At 45.7% G+C, this 11,022-nt stretch overlaps 1 protein-coding gene across 3 annotated transcripts in view; it reads right to left on the bottom strand.

The window, feature by feature from the left end:
* LOC115177356 (hormone-sensitive lipase) overlaps positions 1–11,022 on the bottom strand; it is a 42,606-nt gene continuing 31,584 nt past the window's right edge. For all 3 annotated transcript variants that reach the window (XM_029738054.1, XM_029738055.1, XM_029738056.1), the window contains 5 exons: positions 9,443–9,670; positions 9,152–9,310; positions 7,896–8,122; positions 4,863–5,129; positions 1–3,549 (listed from right to left, as the gene is read on the bottom strand). In XM_029738054.1, coding sequence (XP_029593914.1) covers positions 3,148–3,549; positions 4,863–5,129; positions 7,896–8,122; positions 9,152–9,310; positions 9,443–9,670 — 1,283 coding nt within the window. In that variant the 3' untranslated portion in view covers positions 1–3,147. The remainder of the gene's footprint in view (positions 3,550–4,862; positions 5,130–7,895; positions 8,123–9,151; positions 9,311–9,442; positions 9,671–11,022) is intronic.

Genomic DNA, 11,022 nt, shown 5'->3' with positions numbered 1-11,022 from the left:
AAACCTCTAGAGGCATAGAAACAGTGGTTGGGAGACCATGTTCCAATGCTCTCAAATGGCTCCTCCCCTTTCCTGACAACCTAGACTAGGAAGGTGAAAACAAGATGGTGGTAACCTCACGAGACTAATGGGCTAGCACCATGCCATGGATTTCTCCTGTGCGGTGCCCTCCTCTCAGATCAGGTGAAGGATTGGTAGCCATTAAAAGAGCAGCTTATGGCAGTGGTTCCCAAAGCTGTTGCACTGTGACCCATATAAAATCATTTATTGTGACCCACCAAGAAAATAAGAGCAATGTTTCTGACCAGGACCTGGTCTAAAGCCACAACCCAAATAAAAAGGATTTGGTCATAAACCACCAAGCGGTTCTAACCCACCATTACACAGTTCCATAGATGGGTCAGAGGGCTGTACTAGCCTTGCTCATTGGGGGCGCTAGTAGTCTATAGGAGCCATGCAGGGCATCCCATAGGGCCTGGAGTGGTGCTGGTTGGGTGTGGGGTTATGATATCTACTCTGGCAATGGAGACGCCAGGCTACTAAATCTCAATATGCATGATCAGTCATGTTGCTAGAGCACAATGAGAACTGTATTCATCAAGGACCTTGTAATGGATGGCTGACAGAATGCATAATGTTAAATGGGATCTCAGAAGTCCTGCTTGGCTAACCAATAGTGTACTGTTCGACACCCATGAGATTCAGGGGCTTGGATTGCAGCTCATGGCCCCATACACCCACCTGCTGCTTTACTGCTGCAATTAAAAACACACAATCATGTTTCAAAGATGGTAGATGTTCCACCCACACAAGCACTGACACACATACAGAATCCACTTACCACACTCACTAAACACAGACACACAGTTACACTTAACTTACAAAGAAAAAGTGTGAAATGATCATAACCAGCGTCTAAAACCATCAACCATTAAACACAAGACTTCTAAAAACAAGATAAGTGATTCCTTGAATACCTTCACAGTTAACAGCTCTCTTAATTTCTATCAGCCTGCCTCAAAACGCTGCAATAAGCACTGGCAGCAAACAGGACAGAGAATCATAATACTAGATCATGACCTTGTGCTGGATAAACCCTGCTCTTCTGGGGGGTGGGGGGTTAAATCCAGCCAAAACCCATCTTTATCACCCATCATAATTCTCAACAGATCTGGCAACCCAGGCCTGTGACCACCAGACAAGGACAGCACCAGAAGTGAGGTTGTCGTCATTTATATTTAGTTTAAGGCTTGCTAGAGGACGACACAAAAGGGAAATGTCCTTCACTCCAATGTGAATCATTCATTCTCAACAAGCTAGACAGAAGCCATATCAAGTATCATATCAGATTCAGTCAAAACGTAGTAGTAGCATCAGCCCCTGAGTATTTGCACGGGGTAAAGATGGTGTAGAACACACAGATTGTCAATCAGCCACTGTAGAATGTCCTAAAGGTGCACAGAAAGACACATTAGTTAACAAGAGAAGTCACCCGTTTAGTGAGTATGAGCTCACTATCAGGCTTGTTCTAGATTCTCCTGCTCGCTCGGTACAGGCTGTTGGAGCAGAATGGATCCTGTGTGATTTGGACAGAGGTGCAGAAATGGGTCAGCAAGCAGGACGTCCCCTGGCTCAAGGGCTGTGGCAGTGTAACGCACTGCATCCTGGGATAGAGGGCTGTGTTTTTGGCAGTCAGTGCAGTGATGTACAGATATAGTATGAAGAGATGGGCAGTGCATCTGTCTACTTCAGGCTTTCTTACTGAAGTTATTCACTGTGCAAATAGAGAAAGGATTTCCAGTCTTTAAAAAAAAATCTATAGACAGCTAAGTGATTGCTTTTAGATGGCAACAAACAAAGGCTGAGCACAAGAGACTTAAAATCATAAGACTTAATTACTGTGTGTCAATAAAAATGATCAAAACAAAAATGACTGTGTGACTTGATGCTTTAGCCCCACAACAGTGTACTTAAATCCAAGCACAATATCATTATGGCTTCACTGAATCATGTTGATTGCACTGATGAAAATGCAGCTATAATATTGCATTAGCCATTTATGATTGGCTAGTTCTAATATATCAGTATAATAGAAAGACCAGAATATAATGATATCAACCCTCAGCCACATCTCACTGTGAGTTGACTGGTTAGGTGGGTAACAGCTAGCTGACCACTAGTCACTACAGTGATAGAGGTTAACATTTGGCTACTTTGAACAACTAGGAATGAGCAGCCACAGAGTATGGCATGACACAGCTAGGAACATAACTTAGCATCCACCTCACAATATGCTCTTAAAAGCCTTGAACAAACAGGTATATACTATGATCCAGGGTTAAAATAAGAATACAATACGAGTATATATATATATAAACACACACACAATAAATACAAATAACAAGGAATACTATGGCATAATAAGCTCTTATGGTTAACAATTTAAAGGTACTACCAAATCCTTCCAGTTTCTAAGTTTGTTGTTTCCAGCGCTGCAGCGCCCTATTGATGGGCCAATCAGCAGAGTAAGTGACCGAACAGCGGCAGTATTCACAACCAACTAGTTTAACAGACCTCAGAGTTCTACAGTTATTAAGCTTGATTTAGAGTGGCTCCCTAAAAGACAAGTGGCCATTAAGTTGTGATGGCACTATGTAGGAGCTCATTGCACGTCTACCACTATCTGATTAGGGACTGGAATAGTCTTCTATAGGGAGATGGATCGACCATTCACCACAACGCTCTGTGCTGTTTTACAATGTCCAGGCTCCAAACTCACAGTTCTACACCAAGCACAATGCAGCAGACCAAAAGGCAAAGTGGTTTGGTGTGTGTGTGTGTCAACCAGTATGGGCAACATGTTGCTCTGCATGGTGCTAAACAGCAAGCAGCAATTGAGAGTTTGAAAGCTGAAGAGGTTGCATTTAGTACTTGCTGTCCTTCTCTCTATCCATGGGTGCTTCATTCTGTCTCTCCAAAACTGGGCACGCTACCAACTCCTTCTGCATATCCTCCTCCTGCTGTCTTTCCTTCGCTCTATTCTCTTCTCTCCCAGGCTTCATAAGGCCCAAATCCCCCCTTTTCTCCATCTCTTTTAAATCCTTTAACAAACAGTACTCTTCATCTAGCAAACCCCTGATTATGCCTTTATCCCACAATATCTATGTTGTTCTGTGCTCTCACGCCAACTAGCCCCTCCCCATCTGGAACTAGAGCCCCTCCCCTGGCCACCAGCAGCTCCTCCTCCTGAATGGGTGCTGCAAAAAGCTTCTCTGGGTCACCCGTGGCAACAGAGGGAGCACGGCGATTGGTCCTTTCCAGCTTGCGGTGCATGCGCGGCTCTTGGGGCGAGTCCTTCTGGTCAAAGACGTCCCTGATTCGGTTGACGCAGACGTTAGCCGCTTCCCTAGTCTCCCTGGAGAGCTGTGATAGGCTGAGAAAGCCGTGGGGGAGGTCGTCCACCACACACAGGGTGACGGGCTGATCTATGTTCCTCAGGCGCTTGGCAAACATCACAGAGTCATCCAGCATGGGGTCTAGTGCACAGGCCTAGGGGGAGAAGGAGAGATAAACAACAGAGTCAAAGAGGGTCTTAGAGGAAAATTATAACAAAAAAAATACTAAATTGGTGGAAAAAACAGAAAAGGATTGGGACAAGCCAGTCGTCAACTCCATTTCCCTCCCTCTCACCACTAGGTCGTCCTCCCTCCTTCCCTCCCTCCCACCACTAGGTCGTCCTCCCTCCCTCCCTCCCACCACTAGGTCGTCCTCCCTCCCTCCCTCTCACCACTAGGTCGTCCTCCCTCCCTCCCTCCCTCTCACCACTAGGTCGTCCTCCCTCCCTCCCTCCCTCTCACCACTAGGTCGTCCTCCCTCCCTCCCTCCCTCTCACCACTAGGTCGCCCTCCCTCTCACCACTAGGTCGCCCTCCCTCCCTCCCTCCCACCACTAGGTCGTTCGTCCTCCCCTCCCTCCCTCCCTCCCTCCCACCACTAGGTCGTTCGTCCTCCCTCCCTCCCTCCCTCTCACCACTAGGTCGCCCTCCCTCCCTCCCTCCCTCTGACCACTAGGTCGTCCTCCCTCCCTCCCTCCCTCTCACCCTCTCACCACTAGGTCGTCCTCCCTCCCTCCCTCTCACCACTAGGTCGTCCTCCCTCCCTCCCCTCCCTCCCTCTCACCACTAGGTCGTCCTCCCTCCCTCCCTCCCTCCCTCTCACCACTAGGTCGTCCTCCCTCCCTCCCTCTCACCACTAGGTTGTTCGTCCTCCCTCCCTCCCTCCCCTCCCTCCCACCACTAGGTCGTCCTCCTCCCACCACTAGGTCGTCCTCCCTCCCTCCCTCCCTCTCTCCCACCACTAGGTCGTCCTCCCTCCCACCACTAGGTAGTCCTCCCTCCCTCCCACCACTAGGTAGTCCTCCCTCCCTCCCACCACTAGGTAGTCCTCCCTCCCTCCCACCACTAGGTAGTCCTCCCTCCCTCCCACCACTAGGTAGTCCTCCCTCCCTCCCACCACTAGGTAGTCCTCCCTCCCTCCCACCACTAGGTAGTCCTCCCTCCCTCCCACCACTAGGTAGTCCTCCCTCCCTCCCACCACTAGGTAGTCCTCCCTCCCTCTCACCACTAGGTAGTCCTCCCTCCCTCTCACCACTAGGTAGTCCTCCCTCCCTCTCACCACTAGGTAGTCCTCCCTCCCTCTCACCACTAGGTAGTCCTCCCTCCCTCTCACCACTAGGTAGTCCTCCCTCCCTCTCACCACTAGGTAGTCCTCCCTCCCTCTCACCACTAGGTAGTCCTCCCTCCCTCTCACCACTAGGTAGTCCTCCCTCCCTCTCACCACTAGGTAGTCCTCCCTCCCTCTCACCACTAGGTGTATTGGGGGCAATCCTCTCAGCATGCTGTCGGGGGCCAGTAGAGGAGACATGTAGGGGTTCCTGACGACAGGTGAGGTGGCCAGCTTCATCTCAGCCAGCCGCTCAGAGCGCAGCGGTTCGAAGCCAAGGGGGAACTCCCGAGGGTGCTCCAGCACCACACCCTCTTCCCCCTCAGGGGGCGCTATGGCAACAGAGGACAGAGCATCCGACATGGACACCACCTCCTCTTTGGAGAGGAAGAAGCTCACGTTGTCAGGCTGGAGGGGTACAAGAAAAAGATTTTACCATGGCAATACATAAGTTAACACTAGTCAAGGACCAAGACTGTGGAAACCTGATGGTATTAGATACTGGATAATACTGATGTCTCTTTCCGTTGGGACCAGACACTTGTTCTAAGAATCTACAAGCAGATTCTTTTCCATTTCAAATCACATGAACAAACATTGACATGTTTCACTGTGACATCATGTGACAGTTCTTCATATTCCCCCTGTAGACAGAGGCATTAACTCAGACTGGCTTTATAGAAACACAGAGATTATCCCCATACTGACACACTAGAGGTTACACTCAGACACACAGTTCTGCTTGCCTGCCTCCGCCAGTTAAATCTGTGGAGGAGGAAACAAGACAAGCAGCTTGGTCACCATCTATTTACATAAATTATTCAGCGAGAGGCTTCGTTAAGACAAACACCAACAATTCAGTGACAAGTGTGTCTGAAGTGGTTGTAAAAGCAGTAACTAGAGGTCGACCGATGATGATTTTTCAACGCCAATACCAATTATTGGAGGACCAAAAACAGCCGATACCAATTAAATCGTCCGATTTATATAGATATATATTTGTAAAAAATGACAATTACAACAATACTGAATGAACACTTATTTTAACTTAAATTAATACATCAATAAAATCAATTTAGTCTCAAATAAATAATGTAACATGTTCAATTTGGTTTAAATAATGCAAAAACAGTGTTGGAGAAGAAAAGTGCAATATGTGCCATGTAAAAAAGCTAATGTTTAAGTGCCTTGCTCAGAACATGAGAACATATGAAAGCTGGTGGTTCCTTTTAACATGAGTCTTCAATATTCCCAGGTAAGAAGTTTTAGGTTGTAGTTATAGGAATTATAGGACTATTTCTCTCTCTGTACCATTTGTATTTTTATATACCTTTGACTATTGGATGTTCTTATAGGCACTATAGTATTGCGAGCCTAATCTCTGGAGTTGATAGGCTTGAAGTCATAAACAGCGCAATGCTTGAAGCACAGCAAAGAGCTGCTGGCAGATGCGGGAAAGTGCTGTTTAAATGAATGCTTACGAGCCTGCTCCTGCCTACCACTACTCAGTCAGACTGCTCTATCAAATATCAAATCATAGACTTAATTATAATATAATAACACACAGAAATACGAGCCTTAGGTCATTAATATGGTCAAATCCAGAAACTATCATTTAGAAAACAAAACGTTTATTCTTTCAGTGAAATATGGAACCGTTCTGTATTTTATCAAACGGGTGGCATCCATAAGTCTAAATATTGCTGTTACATTGCACAACCTTCAATGTTATGTCATAATTATGTACAATTCTGGCAAATTAATTACGGTCTTTGTTAGGAAGAAATGGTCTTCACACAGTTCGCAACGAGCCAGGCAGCCCAAACTGCTGAATATACCCTGACTCTGCTTGCACTAAAGGCAAGATAAGTGACACAATTTCCCTAGTTAAAAGAAATTAATGTTAGCAGGCAATATTAACTACATATGCAGTATTAAAAAAAATATACTTGTGTATTGATTTTAAGAAAGGAATTGATGTTTATGGTTAGGTACATTTGTGCAACGATTGTGCTTTTTTCGCGAATGCACTTTTGTTAAATCGTCACCCGTTTGGCGAAGTTGAAGTAGGCTGTGATTCGATGATAAATTAGCAGGCACCGCATTGATTATATGCAACGCAGGACAAGCTAGTTAACCGAGTAATATCATCAACCATGGGTAGTTAACAGTCATCACATAATCACTAGTTTTTTATAAGTTTAATGCTAGCTAGCAACTTTTGATGCGGCACTCGCGTAAGAGGTGGTCACAGCCTGCCATGCAGTCTCCTTGTGGATTGCAATATAAAATCGTCCATAATCGGCATCCAAAAAGGCCGATTACCGATGGTTTTGGAACCTTGAAAATCGGCCATACCGATTAAATCGGTCGACCTCTAGCAGTAAGGATGAAGCTGTCACACTGATCTGAAGTCAGTTTAACACACAGAAATTGGTTGATGTTTTTCTTTTGCGGAATGAAGAAGTACGGCTGTAAATTGTTCGTGTCACTGTGAAGGGCTGAAGTCTTTTATTGCGTGTACACAGGAGCACGCTCCGTGGTATTTTTCTTTGGTATTGAAAACAGATTATCCCGTCTTAAAATGTATAAATTATTTACTTTCTAGGATACGTGAGGAAGGATTAGGAATGTTGTTTGAAATGTTTGGACCAAGTTTACAGGTAACTTATTAGATACTTTGTAGGCATGTTGGACGAGTTGAAACCGGTGTATTTCTGAATCAAACGCGCCAAATAAATTGGCATTTTTGGGACATAAAGAAGGACATTATCGAACAAAGGGAACATTTGTGATGTTTCTGGGACATTTTGGAGTGCCAACTGAAGATCTTCAAAGGTAAGGCATATATTATATGGCTATTTCTGACTTTCGTGTCGCATCTCTCCTGGTTGAAAATGATATGTTACGCATTTGTGTGCTGGACGCTGTCCTCAGATAATCGCATGGTTTGCCTTCGCCGTAAAGCCTTTTTGAAATATGACACCTTGGCTGGATTAACAACAAGTTAAGCTTTATTTTGATGAATTGCACTTGTGATTTCATGAAAGTTTAATATTTATAGTAATTTAATTTGAATTTGGCGCTCTGCTATTTCACCGGATGTTGGCCAGGTGGGACGCTACCGTCCCACTGATCTGCAAGAAATTAAGGGCAACTCAGGAAGTATCATACCGTGGGTTCGGGGAACACCATTTCATTGTGGGCAGGAGTGGTGGGGGCAGCAGCGGGGGTGGAATTGGCGTTGTTGGCGTGGCCTGCCAGGTCTTGGCAGGTGTGGCTTTTCAGAGACTCTCTCCTCAGGGAGAAGTCAGAGGGATGCTCAGGGGGCACCGGGGGGTCCGAGTGGGGCGAGCTGATGGATGCCTCAGACACACTCTTCCTCACTGAAGAAGACGTGTCTGAAGAAGAGAAAGAGTCATCGACAAAATAAGACAGAGGCAGAATGAAAGACAAAGACTGAGGCCATTATGGAACAGGGAAACATCAATGAAGACATATGATTGAAGGACGGTGAGAAGAGACAGGGGTGAGGGACGTGTGGTTATCGGGAAATGGATATTAAAAACTAGAATGGTTAGATACTACATACATTTTTGGACTTAAATTATTGATATACACCATTGATTGTTGAAGAATATAACTTAAAAATGCCTCGTGAGCTTAGTTCAACTGTCATACCCCATCAGAACCCCACATATAATCTTATTTCACCCCAATGTTTGTAAACAATATAAATGTAAACTAACACTGTAAAGTTTTAAAAATTGTAGTTTTAACCATGTTTTATCACATGGATGGTAAGTCCTTCCATCCATAGCTGTCTATAGTATGAATTTGAGAATGGTTACATTGCTCCAGACCCATTCCTCAGCTTTTTTACCAAAACATACACGAGGTGCCCACTTTGATTCTAGCTTTAAGCCATAATGGTGTCATTATGATATGATCTCCCCGTCACAACACAGCTGTAAGAGGTGTCATGGCTTGTCTGTTCTCAAAGCTGAACTCCCCATCATGGCCTTTAATAATGTACACCCCCCAATGACAGTCATTAGTCTGGCCCACAGCTGCTGGGTGTCAGGTAACATGGTGACGCCTGCAATAGTCTGCTTACTGCAGGGTTTCAACACAATTAGTGGTGAGAGCCTTCTGTGGCCTGAGACGAAGCAGTGAATTGATATGGATGGATGAGGGTGTGACGCAACATGGTGGTGGCCGTGGGTGATTGATTGGTTAATTAAACATTAACTGTGGATATCAATGTCAAAATCTTCCATACTATATGTACATACATGGCCCTTCCGGTAATAGGAAAATATTATTTCACCTCAGTCAGACACTAAGATGCGTGAACACAAGTACATACAGAGACACACACACCCTCTCACCACAAGACACCCCCCCCCCCAACACACACACGTACCTACCTATTGATGCCGTGGCAGCGGCTCTGTTGGGGTCCAGTAGGGAGTGGATCCAGTTGGAAGCTCCCTGTTTGAAGTCTCTGAGCAGGAGGGCCGTGTCTCTCCTCACCATGCTCAGAGTGCTCACCTTCTCCACCTGCTTCTCTGCCTGGGGCTCCTCACCTGGGGGAGAGAGAGAGGGGGAGAGGGGAAATGTGGTACCCATCACTCACCAGCATTGATTGGCATGCACAAACAACACGCACTACACTCAGGGGCAGTAAATCATCTCTGCTCCCTCTCACACAGCCGTACCTGCGTAGGCGCTGAGACACCTGGAGAGCACACTAAGGGGCAGTAGGGGGTCGAAGAGGGTGAGCAGGCGGGAGGGCGAGGCGTAGGCGGTGAGCAGGATGGCAGGGTAGGCAGCTACGATGCCATCAGGCATCCGCACACCGTGAGACGCAGCGCGCATCGATGTTGTAATACACAGGTTACCACCAGCACTGTCCCCGGCCAGACACACATTCTCCCCCGTCCAACCTGAGAGTCAGAGTCAGTAGATTGAAGCAAGAGAGTGAGAAACAGAAAGAGGGAGAGAAAGGAGAAAAGCTGAGTAAAAGTGAGAGTCTGTATAACACTTCCAAGTCCCACTCTCTGTACCTGTGTCTATATGGGGCAATGAGGTGTTGTTTTATTTTGTCCCACAATGTTTTATAATTGAGACATAAGTTGAGACTATGGCCATCAGTTGAGTGAGTTCCAAGCTAACCAGTCTTTAGCTTTCTGCCATAATAATTTATTAAGTACCAGGAAATATCCAAAGTAAATATTGAGATCATTGGGAATAAAGCCCATCTGAAAAAGCAGGTCTGTCTATTTATATATATATACAGTTGAAGTCAGAAGTTTACATACACCTTAGCCAAATACATTTAAACTCAGTTCTCACAATTCCTGACATTTAATCCTAGTAAAGGTTCCCTGTCTTGGGTCAGTTAGGATCACCACTTTATTTTAAGAATGTGAAATGTCAGAATAATAGCAGAGAGAATGGTTTATTTCAGCTTTTATTTACTTCATCACATTCCCAGTGGGTCAGAAGTTTATATACACTCAATTACTATTTGGTAGCATTGCCTTTACATTGTTTACCTTGGGTCAAACATTTTTGGGTAGCCTTCCACAAGCTTCCCAAAATAAGTTGGGTGAATTTTGGCCCATTCCTCCCGACAGAGCTGGTGTAACTGAGTCAGGTTTGTAGGGCTCCTTGCTCGCACACACCTTTTCAGTTCTGCCCACACATTTTCTATAGGATTGAGGTCAGGGCTTTGTGATGGCCACTCCAATACCTTGACTTTGTTGTCCTTAAGCCATTTTGCCACAACTTTGGAAGTATGCTTGGGGTCATTGTCCATTTGGAAGACCCATTTGCAACCAAGCTTTAACTTCCTGACTGATGTTTTGAGATGTTGCTTCAATATATCCACATAATTTTCCTTCCTCACGATGCCATCTATTTTGTGAAGTGCACCAGTCCCTCCTGCAGCAAAGCACCCCCACAACATGATGCTGCCACCCCTGTGCTTCACGGTTGGGATGGTGTTCTTCGGCTTGCAAGCGTCCCCTTTTTTCCTCCAAACATAACAATGATCATTATGGCCAAACAGTTCTATTTTTGTTTCATCAGACCAGAGGACAGTTCTCCAAAAAGTGCGATCTTTGTCCCCATGTTCAGTTACAAACCGTAGTCTGGCTTTTTTATGGCGGTTTTGGAGCAGTGGCTTCTTCCTTGCTGAGCAGGCCTTTCAGGTTATGTCGATATAGGACTCGTTTTACTGTGAATATAGATACTTTTGTACCCGTTTCCTCCAGCATCTTCACAAGGTCCTTTG

Source organism: Salmo trutta, chromosome 37 (assembly GCF_901001165.1).
Source record: "Salmo trutta chromosome 37, fSalTru1.1, whole genome shotgun sequence".
Classification (NCBI taxonomy): domain Eukaryota; kingdom Metazoa; phylum Chordata; class Actinopteri; order Salmoniformes; family Salmonidae; genus Salmo; species Salmo trutta.
The sequence above is the reverse complement of the archived record's forward strand: the minus strand, read 5'-3'. Positions and strand labels throughout refer to the sequence as shown.